Source organism: Hibiscus syriacus, unplaced genomic scaffold (genome assembly GCF_006381635.1).
Source record: "Hibiscus syriacus cultivar Baekdansim isolate YM2019G1 unplaced genomic scaffold, ASM638163v2 tig00111550_pilon, whole genome shotgun sequence".
In the NCBI taxonomy this organism is placed as follows: Eukaryota; Viridiplantae; Streptophyta; class Magnoliopsida; order Malvales; family Malvaceae; genus Hibiscus; species Hibiscus syriacus.
Window position 1 is genome coordinate 67617 of NW_024063118.1, and position 15701 is coordinate 83317.

Sequence of the window (15701 nt, forward strand, 5' to 3'; positions counted from 1 at the left end):
GAACTAACGAACATAATTTCTGTGTATTTTTCCCCCCTTCGAGGGGGTAATTTGTCCGTGTATATATACATATTCAATTGTGGATTGGGCTTTGGCCTGTTTCGGGCTCAGTTGTAATTTTTTAACAATCCAACTAATAATTAATAATATTTTTGTTGTATTAATTATTTTTTGTATTAAGATAAGTTGATTACAAAGTAGTATATGTTCTAAATACTTTCAACCATTTGACAATGAACGCTCAATCATCCTGCTATCCTCTAGGAACAACAACGTTTCCTTTAACCACTAAGGCAAGATGATTCGTATTGTATGAATTAATTTACTTAGTCTTTTAGTGTGCCATATAGAAGTTTTCCTTCATAATTTCTTAATTTTTTTATTATGTCTAATTTATTTTGCTTTTATTAAAATATTTTTCAAATTAAAGATTAATCCATATAGCATTTCCTATCTCCAATTTATTGACAAATTAGTTCAAATTTGGTACAGACGATTCTCTCACCTCAATTTATTATATTCACATATTCGAGATTTACCAATAACCTAAGGAACCTATAATTATCCAACAAAGGATCAATTGTCTCATGCTTGAACAAAATTTAAACTCGACTCAGCTCAATCATGACACGGGCATATAACACGAATACATGAACGGTCAAGTGATTTTTGTATATCTAACAGGAAATCAACAAATTAGTAGAAGAAAAAAGCGTCAACTTGAATAATCTGAATCAATGCTGTTTAATCTTCATCTTCAAATTCGGATCTGTTTACCACGTCTGAAACTTGCATGTGAATAAAGTGATTCAAAATCCACCTCATGGCTTACTCAAAGCTTGTCCAGGGAAGAATAATTTAACCAACAGCATCAACTGGATTAAAACATAGAATCAAATGTTCAAAGAGCAAGGTTTAGATTTAGCTTAAGCTTATCTCCTCCTTGGTGGATGTTCGATACGATTTTCATAGAGAAATTCGACCTTTTGAGATCCAGGATTCCTCTTTGCAGTAATTTGCATAAGCGCGCCATCAGCAAGCATGCGTTGCAGTACCCTTGCTCTGTTTTTCGAGTCGTCGATGCCCAGATGGTGACATCCCAAAGACCGGATTTCGAGCTGCTTCATCATCGACATCATTCCTCTGGCCTGTCATCCATGTTACCGAGACTCAAAATAAGTGTTGAATGCAGATATTTGAGGGATCATACTCTCGTACTCGTGTTGGATGTCATCAGATATGGGTACTTTAGAGAAAAAAAAAGCATCAGAGTAAATCATAGATTGACAGGAAGGACCAACAATGCAAGATTGGTTATGATAATTAAATGGGTAAACCATGCCGATAGTCTCTTTTGTTTTCGGTTTGGCTAACTTTGGTCAGGAACTAAGTTCTAAGTTCGATAGAAGGCAAGCCAAGGAGTTTATACAATCTGATAAAAATAAAATTTAGTAGAACACTCAGTCACTTAATAGCTTCTTGTTGGAAAAGAAGAGTTATTAGTATGTCGAATAGCTCTCATGGAACTCTTGTAAACCTAGTGATTGTGGAGCATGCATCGAGATAGTAAGAAGAATGATCATAAAAAATGTTCATACGCAGACCCATAAAGTCCAAGCCAAAAAGAACTTCTGGCCTTCCATTGTTTTCGGTTTAAGTCTCTGATCCTTTGGATCATATCATGTAACATGCATCTTTGCCTCTTCTTCTAACAGTTCCAATGGCCAACTTAAACATCACCGAGACGAAGAAGAAGATGGAGGAGGAGGAGGGCCAAGGGACTTAAACCAAACGGACCCAAAACATAAGGGACAAGGAGCAGACCAATAACGTAAGGGACAAGGAGAAGAAGACAGGCCAAGGGACTTAAACCGGACAGTCCGATAACATAAGGGACAAGGAGCAGACCGATAACATAAGGGAAAAGGAACAGACCGATAACTTAAGGGACAAGGAACGGACCAATAACATAAGGGGGCAAGGAACGGACCAATAAAATAGGGGATAAGGAACGGACCAACAACAAAAGGGACAAGGAGAAGAAGAAGACGGGCCGAGAGACTTAAATCAAACGGACCAATAACATAAGGGACAAGGAGCGGACCGATAACGTAAGGGAGAAGCAGAAAGAGAAGGAGGAGAAGGAAGAGATTTCTGTTAATGGGTTAACGGCCGAGGGCCTTAAACAGAACGGACCGATAACGTACGGGATCAAGCGCACTTAATTAAAAAGCCGATGACCAAAGTCTGTCAAACCGAAAACAAAGGGAATTACTGGCATAGTTTACCCTAATTAAATACAAACATGCTTATGATTATGAGAAAAAAATATATGGCTTTACATCCAGAAATGTGCGGAAACAGGCTTCAGACAGGATTTTATTGAGAATAGAAGATTCAGCTCAAACATAAAAGTCATCATTTCAGGAAACAAGTATTGGCCATGTATTATCGATTCGAAGCTTGACGATGCATGAATTGCAAGAAAGATGAAAAGAATGGCTTAGTTTATTAAAAGCTCGCAATTACCTCACGGCCATAAAAGTTTAGTTATACATCCTTTAGATTGATCCATTCCTTAAAATACGGAGGGAGCTCGATCCCGGAAACTTGGCATTGCTGAGGGACCTTTGTCTTCAAATCCCAATTTCCACTAACATCAAAGAAACGAACATTCATCGGCAGACGAAAACGAATAAATATAAACTCTTGAAGAGTTCAAGACTCACCAGGTTACAAATGCTGAACGAGTAAGGCAGCCACCCTTGTCCTTTTCCCATAGGTTATGTTGACTCAGCCAAGCTTCAAACTGCTGAATGACGTCCGTAAATGGCTGAGCCGTATCGTGCCAGACTCTGCAATTAAGTCAAGTTTTAGCCACATAGAAAATTTCATCAGTGGCATTAACTTGAAGATCTCTCGAACAATCATGGTTAAATTTCTCCAGATGGGAAGGATCATCCATCTGAACTTGAAAATAAAAAAGCAACTAAATTAGGTATAAGAACTTACAATACATGTTTATTTATTTTTTTCATATATATTGCAACCATAACTTAAACCTTAATGCAACTCAAACAATGTGCTGCCTAAGAATAATCATTGTATAGAAAACTAAAGTCATCTAGTTGTTAATCAAAAGCCAAATTTGCTCAAAATGTGAACCCATACAGGCAAACACATGGTTAACAAAATACACCCACATAAAAATAGTATCTAGCACTTGAGCTTAACTCAAACAGGTGGTGAACAACAGATAAACTGTGAAAACAGAGGCATGAAAATCAATAAAGACTAGCTTTTTCTTAGTAATTGTAATAAGAGGTGGGTGTAGCAAAAGCTAGCCGGCAAACCTGGGTACACTTGCCTTGAGTGTAGTACAAACACATGGGCCTCCAACGAGTACTGGTGCAAAATAATTGGGTATTCGTTGCAGCAGACGAAGAAGAAGAAGGTGAAGGAGATGAGGAGAACTGGGATGCTATGGTAAATTTGGGTGAAGGAACATATGATAGAGTAGAATTGAAGAATGGGTTTTTGATTGGAGAGGAAATTGAACGGTTGCATAAGCCAAAGATTCGACCGGCAGGAATCCTAGTAAGGTATGCCATTGTAGGAAATGGCTAAGGCCTGTTGAACGAGGAAGATTTTATAGTAAGTGCTGTATTACTCGATTGACCCACTGATAAAAAGTGATTTTTAAATACATGATATTACAAGATAATATATATATATATAATTTTTGAAAATAAATTTACACACACATCTCGATACAGTTGTTTAACCTCAAAAAAGAACACATTTTTTTATCATTAAAGTTGTTTAATGAGTTCTTTAAAGTAGACTAAGTAGACTTAAATATCTGATTAGAACTGAAAAAACATATTAGGTGTCGTCATATTGAACTTTGAGGTAGAGTTAAATCTTCCCATAAATGATGTTCAAGCACTCCAGGAAAACAAATATAGATTCAAATCAACACCTTAAACCACGCCCAATATACAAAAATTCCTTCATGTATGTTTCTCACTTGTTTCCATAGTTGCATGCTTACACTTCTAATTATATGCATTAAGGCTACATAAACCAGGGACTCTAATCAGCTAAGAAAGGGCGAAAGGCCACGGTGATTCAAAATCGAGCTAGGCAAAATGAGAAATGCACAACTGCTTCCATCATGGACTCTCTTCTTCTTGAGGTTAGGTTTCCGTGAAATCTTCTATCACATCGGTCCTAGCAGTCTGTATACTCGATGTGTGTAGCTCGTCTATCTCAAAGAGTAACAATGGATCGCAGACGACTCTTTTTGCCTGCAGCATCTTAGGGCAAGCTGATAGAAGAAGAAACGGCCAGGAATGAGTGCTGTAGAGAAGAATCAAGACCTCTGATATCAGCAGTATTGTATACCTGATTCAGGGCATTTGACATTGCCATGATTGGATTTTATAAAGTTCAGGATAGCATTCTTGTCGTAAATGTGCTTGCAGTCCAAGCTGCATCACAGGAATAAACAAATTCAATATAGGTTGAAACAAAAGAATGGACAGAAATATGCATCGCGTTGCATGCTCAAGTTTCTGAACAATTCAATCATATGGGCAACCCTAAAAGGCCGAACCAACAGAGCCTACTATTTACAGTGAAAGTCTTTGGAACTACCATCCTTCCTTACCATTCACATTCACAATTGAAACTTATAACTAAGATTAATATCAATCAAGGGCCATGCATATAGCTTTTCTGGAAAGTTTGAATGACAACAAAATAAATAAAATTTTCCACTAAGAGAAAGAGAAAATGCATCTCTCAAAACATAAAGAAAATATGATTTTTACCGGAAACATCTGTTTTCAAATCAACTTCACAATACCTACAAACAGGTTCTGTTAGATCAGTAATATTCTTTCCAGTAATCGGACATTTAAGATTCTTAATATTGCTCCCCGTACCGGTCATGACTATATCCTCCTGCTCTTCACCTGGCATTGTCTGTCCAGCATGATGAACGTTCTGTGGAAGATTGAACAACACTGGATATGTAAGAAGCCCCAATTGAATGAAGATATATAATAATTACATACATATAATATCATATTACCAATAAAACTAAAAAAGCTTTAAGATAGTCATTGATATATAGAGCGGCACATAAAATCTATTGGCATCCAGGTTTCAGTAACTTCAGCATATGAGTCATGAGAGAGACAAAATAAGTATATTTTTATCAATTCACAAGTATATCAGCTGTGAGCAGTGTGGTTTCATGAATTTAGTGACCAACAGAGTTCTCATCAATTGCAAACCACATCCACATTGTCCATTAACTGCTGCTTCCATTAAAGAATATAACATATTATCAAAATCACATCTACTAACACCAGCTTTAGATCAGTGGTTCTTGACATGGTGTTAGCACCTCCTTCACGAAATGGTCTATATTCTACTCTAGTTACCTCTATTTTGCTTGACACTAAATACTTTTAGAAGGGGCTTGATGACTTCAAAAAAATACCCAGACAGCTTGATGAAACTGATGCATCAGTGGATGATTCTGCGGACATGATGATGAACTAGATTTGACCCTTTCAAACTCCGTGTCAAGCAACTTCTTAAAATCAGTTAACTGTAATTTAAAACATTCAAAGCAACGGATGACATTAATTCAGAATTGCAGATATATATATATATATATATATAACAGTACTAAACCAAAAAAGTTGTGATTAAAAATATTATTAACCATGCACCTCAGGCCCTGGTCGGTATCCTTCTCCAACAGACTGAATAGCTGATGAACGATGTAGACAGTTTTCATGAGTTTCTACCAGCTCAACAACAGCATTTTCTAGCTGCTTCACCTACAAAATGAATTGCCAATGTCATACTTAAAAAAATACTTGAATTCTGATTACCTAGAATCTTTAGAAACAACTGACATTAAAACAAACAAACCAGTCTGATAGCTAAAAGTCAAACAAAGCACTTGGTCCCAAACCACGGAAACCCTTACAATACTACAACGAAACTGGAGTTTTGCCTTAACCCTGAGTTTTTCTTGAGTTCCATCTTCTTTCCAACTCGTTTGTTCAGTCTTATTTCTTTTGATTACTGTTGTTTCCCTTTGTACCCACATCAATCATCCTTATTACTCAATCAAAAGATGATACTTGAGAGAATAATACTCATAATTTTAATCATCTATAGCATTCCATAGGCTTCACTAGAGCAGAGTTCAATTCCTTTTTTTTTTTTCAAATATTCAATACTTTCTTCTTACATTACAAGTGCAATGGTTATTAATTATGGGTATTGGAGACAAATTAAACTCATTTGAGCCCCACGTTTCCCCACGTCTTTTAACACGTCAAATTAGGTTAATCAAGCACCCAAAAAACACAGAAACAGAAGATAATACAATTAGCAAAACGCTGCGTTTAATATTTTCCCTTCTTGCAGGGCTTTAATTTTTAGCCCAAGTTCATGTACTTTCAGGCCCACCTTCCACAATTACTAAGTATATATTAAGACGTCTTAATATAATTTTAGAATTGTCCGTCCAGCTCAGTTGATAAGAGCGCAAGGCTCTTCATCTTGTGGTCATGGGATCGAGTCCAACGGTGGGCAATTCATAATTATGATTGACGGAGGTCTCCCACGGAAGTTGCTCTCAACCTGACGTTAGGGGCAGTCTACTATCCTACCTCCCCTTTATCCCATTACATATGGGAATATGATCAGCTAATTTAAAATTTCTTAATATTATTTTAATAATATTATTTTTTAATATTATATTAATATAATTCAGTTATATTATTACAATATATGACATTATATTTTTAATTTAATGAAATTTTAAATTATAATATTATTAAAATCATATTAAATATATGTATATATATATTAAATAATTAATATTTTCATTAAAATAATAATAAAATACAATATTAACATTAAATAGATAAAATAATATTATTTTGAGTGTTTATACTTTGAAGCAAAACATTAAGAAAATATCTTATGAAAAATAAGATGATAAAATATTTTACAAAAAAATACAAAGTTACTAAAAAAAATGAATTACATTAAGAAAAAATAATTACAACTATCAAACACGAAAAAAAAAATAGTTTTCAACTATCAAACACACATAATTGTTCATAAATCTCAGCATCGGTGATCGGGTAATGACTAAGGGTGCGTTTGGTTCACGGAATGTAAGATTACCAGTGGGAATAAAAGATTACCAGGGAATAGGATTATTGGGAATGATGTATTTTGTGTTTGGTTGGTTTAGTATAAATGTAAGATTATCGTGTTTGGTTAAAGGAATAAAAGATTATTGGAATGTATATTTGATCAAATTGTCCTTATTATATATTTGTATAATATTACAAATTGTAAAATATTTATATATTTTCTTTAAAAAATTAAATTCATAATATTTATATATATTTTTTTACAAAAATTAAAAATATAAAAAATGTTTAATGAAAGGGTAAAAAAAATTTAACTCCTGAACTTCATATAAAATTTTAATTATACACTTTTTTTTGTAAATCTAAAATAATTTAAGGATAAATTTGTAATTTAACCTTCGTAGAATTTTTATTATTCAATGACAGAAGAATGATATTTTTGACAAAAAATAAAAATTTAAGAGTATTTTAGTCTAAAACGTCGGTAATGTTACAATACCTAAGGGAATAGAGGTAATGACATTCCCGGTAATATACCCTAAAAAATATACTATTGGTAATAAAATATTACCGGGAATGAGATTCCCGACCAACCAAATATGAGAATGTGGGATTTCCCATCTTATGGGAATCCCACAATCCTTGAACCAAACACCCTCTAAAGGTATAGAAAGGAAGGGACATGAGTAAAGATGATTGAATGATCCTTTATATTACGACTCCGAAAGGTAAACAAGAATGGAACTTTATTTAATCAAATTTCATACACAATATTGGAATTGAATTATTTTGGGAATATCAATCAATGTCTACACAGCACAACAATTATCAATCACATATGATAGTTAAATTTTATTAATAATGTGAATGAAAAAAATTATAAAATAATACGGTTCTATAATTATTTATTTAAATAGAATATTTACTATAGTAATTATGAGAAACGCATGGAACATCACACGATTTTCAAACTTAAATTGGAGGGATGTAAAGATTATTATGCGTACCGAATTTTCAAGAGACGTACGGAGTGCAATGCGACTTTGATTTTCACCATAATATTTATCCTATTCAATTAAATAATTTAAAAAATATAATTGTTTCAAAAAAAATAAAAAATCAAACTCATAACAAAATTTAGAAAATTTTGCCCAAACGTCCCACATGTTAATATTTTGTTGGGGGGAAAAATAGAATCTTATTGATTCTCGTATCAAAATAATTGAACCGTTTACAAAAAACTGCATTACAGGATTGAGTTGTTGAAGCTACAAAAACAAAATCCAGATCGTAAGATCTTGCCACGTAACCTGATCCTACCGTGGATGTTGACGTGTCAAAGGATCAAAGATGTACGGGGTCCCATTATTGGTACTGCCGCGCTGCGACAAAATTTGAATAAAGTATACGCAATCGGCCTATAGGCGAAGTGCACAGAGGCGGCGCATTTTAGCGAAAGAGAATTGCGGTGGGCCAATACGGAAGGGGTAGAGGCCTGACCCGCACTACAAGGCGCAAGAGGTGGAGGGCGGCGCGGCTTACTTTACTTTGTCGTCACGCGCCACCCCACTTTCTAATTTGTCGATTATCGAGCTTTGTTTTTTGTTTTGTTTTTGCCAATGACCGGCTGGGGAAAGTAGAAGAAGAAGAAGAAGGAGGAGGAAGACTTAAGCATGCTGAAATTGCAGGTTGAAGAGATGATTTGATGTAAAGCCTGTTTGGCTTCTAAAAATCCGAGCATGAGCTGGTGATGGATGGATGGGATTGCTTGAATTGATGCATGCATGCTAATCTAATCATTTCACGCGTTGAAATTCCTCAATTAAAAACTTAAGCAGTTCAAAAACCAAGCTTATTACCGTTATTTCCTCAGGATTTCCCAACACAATTCTGTTTTAACATTACATAAATCAAATTAACCATTCAATAATAGTATCTTAATATTATTAGGGTAAATCACGAATTTAATCACAAAACTCTATTATCTCTCTTATTTAGTTAACTGAACTTTAAAAGTTATTAATTTTTCTCACTTAACTGAATACATTTGATTTTTTATTAATGAACATTATTCCCTTTTCTATTTTAGTCGCTCAACAGTTAAATAATTAATAACGTTAAAAATGATACTATTTTAAAAAACAAATTATTTATCAAAATAACGCCGTTTTACATCTAAATAATAACTTATTTTAACGTCTAATAATTGATTGACCAAAAAAAGTAATATATTGAATTTAGTAAAAAAATTAAAGCAACAGTAAGTATAATAGTAAAGAATAAATCTCAGTTATCAGATTTATATTTTATCATTACAAATATTATGATTCGGATATTCCGACGTGTGAAACATTGATTTTGAAGTAAAAAAAAGAAAGGAGCCTGCCCAAATATGAGAGTGTCTTCTAGCTGTAATTTCAACAAGTCTGGTTCACCAACTACTCTCACCCTTTTTCCTAATTTCTGTTTATTCCCTGTTATTTTATTTTATTTTAGGATTGTCTACTTTCAGTAATTTATGATTACGGGTGCTTTCAGTGTAGATATGGCGAATCAAGATGAAGATTGTAGAAATTTTTACATTTTTATATACTTTTATATTTTTATTAATTTGAGATAAATATAAGATATTATTTATTTTAAGATATCTCTTAAATTTTTAATATTGAACGCTTACACCCTTGACGTTCTCGGTATTTGAACCCGAATCTTAAGGAAAGATAATTATTTCTTTACCACATAGATCACTCTGCTCGTGCTACATATATATACTTTTATATATATATTTTTATAATATATTTTCATATAACTTTTTTTAAAAATTATATACATGAAATATTGTATTTATATCTTATTAGCTTAAAGGTAAAAAAGGTGCTCAACATGCGTTCGTTTTTTTAGTTTGGTGCTTAATGTTTTTTCGTTTCAGTTTAGTATCTAACGTTTTATTTCGTAACTCAATTTAGGTCGGACCGTGACAAACCGTTAAATTCGGCTGTTAAATGCCACCTGGCATGGGTATAATATTAAAAAATGAAATTTCTAATTAAAATAATAACTAATTAATTGAAATTGAAACATTAAAAAAGATTAAAAAACTTATTTACCTTTGACCCCAAGTAATTTTTTCCCTCTTCCCCGTCACTCTTTTCTCATTCCTTTTCTACCCTTTTTTGAAATTGAAGTCGATAACCCTAAATCAATTCTTGAAATCTGCATGCATGGAGTGAAGGATGTCAAGTGAAAGTTCAAGGTCTCGTTATTGTTCAAGGATCATGGAATGTTATTGTGGAATGAAAGCTCCCAATTGGATTTCTAATAAGCCATAGAATAAAGGGAAAAATTTTATGGGTGTTGTCAAACAAAAGAGGTAAGTTTTGATTCAGAAAAAAAAAGTTTAGTGTTTGTTGACTTATTAGCCTAATAATTTTATTTTTTTATGCTGCATAATCGGTGTAATTTTTTCCTGTGGGTATATAACATCCTCAATATCGGATTAGTGACCAAATTGTAAAATTTCAGGAATTGGTGATTAAAGTGGGATAATTGAATAGTTTAATGATTTATTGGAAATATGATGAAGGTTATTTAGTAATTATTGAATGAAGTAAAGGGTAAAATAGTCATTTAACATGGAAGATTTTTATTTTCCTTTATTAGATAAGGAAGCCCACGTGGAAGAGAAAAGAAGGCAAAATAAACTTCCAGAGTTATCTTCTTCTTCTTCAGTCGTGAGTCACCATGACAAAGGTGAGTTTTGTGGTTAGTTGATTATTTGTTGAAATAAAAGTTGGTTTATGATTATTAGACGATAACTAAGCTTAAGGAAAGCTTAAGTTATCTTAAAATCAAAGTATGATGGAGTTAGGAGGGATTAAAGATTTTAGGTTCTTGGGTGAAATCTTGAAATAGAGTTCATAACTAGAGTTGGAAGTTAAATTTGACTTGTCAATGGTCTAATTAAGAAGTTAGAAGCCATAGAATTGGAATTAAAACATATTGCAAAGTTGGTTTAATTCTTGAGTTACATATGAGGAATATAATTTTTAAGTTAAAGATGATTTATATGGATATAAATTGGTTTAAGCATGTGCATATGAGTTGAGAACATGAAAGGGGTTGAAAGATGAAACATTTGAGTTGATTTGAGTAGATTTTCGGGCTTAAAAATGAATTATGGGCTATGTGCATCGATGCACATTCAAGGTGCACCGATGCATCAAGGGTAAATTTCCAGAAATTGTTCAGAGTGTATCGATACACAGGAAGTGTATCGATGCATAAGGAGTGCATCGATGCACATATTAAGGGATGCATCGATACACTGTAGAATGCATCGATACACTTCAAGGGAAATAAAAATATATATTTCTTTTGGTCTAAGAAATGATAGATTAGTGTATATCAATTGGATACTAATATGTATCAATGTATGATTATATAGATATCGAACACGAACAAGTCCCGTAACGATTATCAAGTTACGATTCGATCGCAAGAGAGGAAATTATAAAAATGGATTGGAACTTAATGAGGCTCAGGTGAGTGCATATTAGATCGTATATGATATAAAATGGAAATAAGACTTGCGACAAGTCTATTTCCTATAGTGTTATGCATAAATTCATGAACATGAACATGTGTTTGTTATGAACTATATGTTGTTGAAGGTATGATATGACTTGTATGAATATATGTTTATATAATGAATAAAATGCATATATGATATATGAATATAAGAGATTAAGTGAATGTACATAGATGATATGCAGGATTATATAAGAATAAGATATGATATATATGTGTTTATGTGAAAACATGCAAGTGATATGAACTATGTGATATGAATATGTGAAATATGATACAAAGTGATATGATTATATGGTCACAAGAGATAAGAGACAGGTGAAAGTGAAATATGTGATTATATGAATATGTGACTGATATATTGTTAATGCCCATGTTATGTGTAAAGAGAGCTAGAGGTATAGTTGGCATGCCAAGAGTTGAGGGTCTACGTGGTCCTTCGGGACATATATGTATCCTTTGGAACATTTACAGGGTCTTTTGAGACAGATTTGATCCACTGGAATATGTATATGGTTCTTAAGGAGTGGTCTTTCGAGACAAATACAGTACATAGGTCATTCGGGACAAATCTCATAGCCCCTAGTGGGACCCCATACAAGCTGTGGTGACAGCATAGTGCACAACATCCATAGACTCACATATCTACAGTTCTCAAAAATATACATAGGCTAGACAAAGATATAACAACAAATATATTACATGTGATTTGTATGCTTTTGTGCTATGAATGGTATTATATGATTTATATGATGATATGTGGATTGTATGATTAAATGAGACAAATGTTGGTTAAAATGCTAGGTATAAGAGGATATGTATTAAGTGATATAAACGATAATAATATTGATAATGAAATAAGGCTAATGATGGAAATGATGAGTGATGAATATGTGTGTGTATATGTTTTTACATGTAATGATATATATTGCATATGTGTTATAGGGATTTGTTACATGAATAAGGGTATGAGTGATAGTAGTAATTGTTCATGCATGATTACAAGCTATAGTTTATATTTTATATTTATTGTCTCACTAAGTCATCGACTTAGCGTGTGATTGTTTCACACATAGGTTACCGAAGTGAGAAGAGTAAATAGCATTGTGGAGCAAGACATGTCAGTTCTCCTTACCAAATGTCAGATCAGAAGAAAGGTGAATAATATGTATTTTAATACATAAAGTTCTAGTTGGCATGTATTCAAAATAATATATTGTATAAGCTCTAAATAGTTCGATAAAGGTTTTGAATAAATTATATGTAATAATAAATTTTAAATTACTCACTATTTTATACAAGTAAAGGTTTTTGAAAAGTCAATGTGATACTTCGGACTCGGATCCGGGTTGGATACGGGTTGGGGGTGTTACAGGGTAGATAATGAACCATACAATGGATGTATTGATGAATACTTGAAATTTTAATTTGAAATGTTAATGATCGAAAATAGGAATTTGAAAAATGAAAACCAACAATTTAAATAAATTGTAAAATGTACAAAGAGGATGACAAATGCTTTATTACTATAAGATAGTATTCTTTACTTCTTCATGGTGAAATTTGGTATTTAGATGAATGATGAATGTGTTGACAATTGGGATGTTTGTGTAGTTGAAGGAAATTGTAGTTGTTATGTGCAATTTGATATTTAGATAGTGGTGTAGTTGAAGGAAATTGTAGTTGTTGTAATGTTGGTATGACAATTGTCATGTTAAAAGATAATAAAAGTATTAATATGTTGATGTGGAAATATTATGTTTTGTGTATGGAAATAGAATGTTAGCATATGTTTCTATTGCATTGATACATAATTGAATGTTAGCATGGGTATGTAAATAGTTGGAAAGTAATATGAGCAAAAGAAAAAGTTTCATATATTGAAGTTAACTAGCCATAATAGTTGGATTACAAAGTAGTTACATATATCTAAATAAAATGAAATGTCAACTGCCCAAATAGTTCACATGAGTAAACAAAGTCAAATAACCAATTTCATGTAACTAAAGACAATGCAACACAAAACACAAAAAATATAAATTTTATTCTAAGGTCTCTAAATGCTTAGGATCAATGTTGGAAGTTTCCATTAAAGGTGACTGAGAAGATACTGAAGCTGGTAGTGGTTGTGTAACACTTGAACTTTGCATCTTGACTGCAATAGGTGAACTTGTGTTAGGTCGAGAAGTGAGCACTTGACTTGGTATTTCTAGGTTAAAAAGAAAGCAAATATGAGAAGCTATTTAGAATTAAAGTTGTTTAGAATTAGAATTACTTACATTTAAAATTTATAGTCATGTTGCTTCATTTGTGTACTTGTTAAACCTTTGCATGATTGTTCTGCTCTTGGCCCATGTGGTTTAACATGATGTCTAGGGGGAAGGGATTTTCTATTTGTTGTCACATTCTTCTTTCTAGGTGTAGAGGTTATAGGTGATTGAACAGTTTGAGTAGGCATAAACCTCATTTATGAAACATTTATTGTTGACAGTGGTGGTGCTTATGGTGCTGAAGTAGGGGGTGTTGAAGCTGCTACTATAAAAGTAGGGGTATAGAGGGTTCTGGTGTGAAAGAATAAGTTGTAGTGGTTGTGGTGTACAAAGAGGTGGTGTTGAAGCAGTCCCTATTGAAGTTGTTGTTTATGGGACTTGGTTTGCCTTAAAAATCATTAATTAGAATATATATATTCAAATTATTAAATTAAAGCAAAAGAGTGAAAAACCAAATTAAACTTACATTTTATTAGGTTTTTTATGGACAAGTTCTTAAATTGTATACAGTCTGTTGACAAACTCTACAATTCATTTTCATTCCAACATTTCTCATCTTATTTCCACTACTATTGATGGTGTTTTTGCTTTTCATCTCACATTTTTCTCTTTTCCTTTTATGCTTTGGTCTTTCAATTTTCTTTTAAAAGGTGGATTAATCTTGGGCATTTGTGTCTTTCCAATATTTTTCACTTGGAAAACTATAAATAACAACATTTGTACAATGCTTGATAAATCTTAATTTTATACAGACTAAATACAAATGATTCCAACTGTTACTCCCTATACGATATTACACACACAACATGAGGGTATGATATTCCCATGAAATCCCACACTCTACAAGTATATTTTCAGCCCTTAGAGTCAACTACAAATGTGTCATCTTTTTGTAAAACTTCATATCTTGCAACCCCATTCCAGATGACATGGCAACCATAACTCAATTTCTTATGTTCTTCTAATTTTCTTGCAATCTTAGGACATAAGTCACCATTCCACCTAAGTAATTTATTCTTATAATCAACAACTCTGTGCATCACATAGTGCCTAATATCCTCTAACATATAAATATTAACTTAATCTAGCCCCTAATATGGCAAAATTAAAAGACTCTAAAAATTATTGTCTACATCATTACACTTTTATATAGTACTAAAAAATGTTTTAAACCGATACCTAGGATGCCTAACCATCAGATCATCATATGAAACTTTTTTGAGCTTACCAATCATGTAAACATTGTGTTAAAAAATGACTTCTTTGTAGTTTTGCAACAAGCCCAAAACAGCAACTGGAGAACACCTCCTTTGTTACTTTTTTTCCGGTTGGCATAAATATGCCTAGCACAAAATATGTGCTCCACAAGTAGAAGTAATAAGTATAAATATTATAAAAGCTGAACACCTAATATGGAAACAAGTATTAAAGATTGGACACCAAATTGAAAAAATAATTAAAAGTTAAGCACTAAAATAAACCCAACACAAATGTTAAGCACCAAACTGGAATTGAGACAAATATTGGGCACCAAATTGGAAAACAATTAAAATTAAAAGATAAACTTTACCTTCTTCATGTCATTAAGCAATGTCACATTCTCACCATCTCCTAGATTCAAATCAGTCTGAAGGTTTTTAGAAACCAT

At 32.7% G+C, this 15701-nt stretch overlaps 1 protein-coding gene and 1 pseudogene across 1 annotated transcript; both read right to left on the bottom strand.

The window, feature by feature from the left end:
• Positions 1-763: 763 nt before the first annotated feature.
• Positions 764-3623, bottom strand: LOC120164882 (annotated as a pseudogene).
• Positions 3624-3935: 312 nt separating this feature from the next.
• On the bottom strand, positions 3936-15701 carry LOC120164883 (E3 SUMO-protein ligase MMS21-like). Its single transcript, XM_039174522.1, has 6 exons — positions 15624-15701; positions 5748-5858; positions 5513-5623; positions 4871-5010; positions 4408-4493; positions 3936-4330 (listed from the first exon to the last, which is right to left on the bottom strand). Exons 1-6 carry the CDS (start codon positions 15699-15701, stop codon positions 4200-4202), a joined length of 657 nt encoding a protein of 218 aa, XP_039030453.1. The 3' UTR covers positions 3936-4199.

Bases quoted from the DNA above. Each gene is read 5' to 3' on its own strand.
- LOC120164883 (XM_039174522.1), bottom strand. From the start codon at position 15,701: ATGGTTTCTAAAAACCTTCAGACTGATTTGAATCTAGGAGATGGTGAG. The intron at 5,859-15,623 runs GTAAAGTTTATC...TTCATTTTGTAG, and splicing joins TGCTTAATGACATGAAGAAG to GTGAAGCAGCTAGAAAATGC. The intron at 4,494-4,870 runs GTATTGTGAAGT...CCTGTGATGCAG, and splicing joins CTAACAGAACCTGTTTGTAG to CTTGGACTGCAAGCACATTT.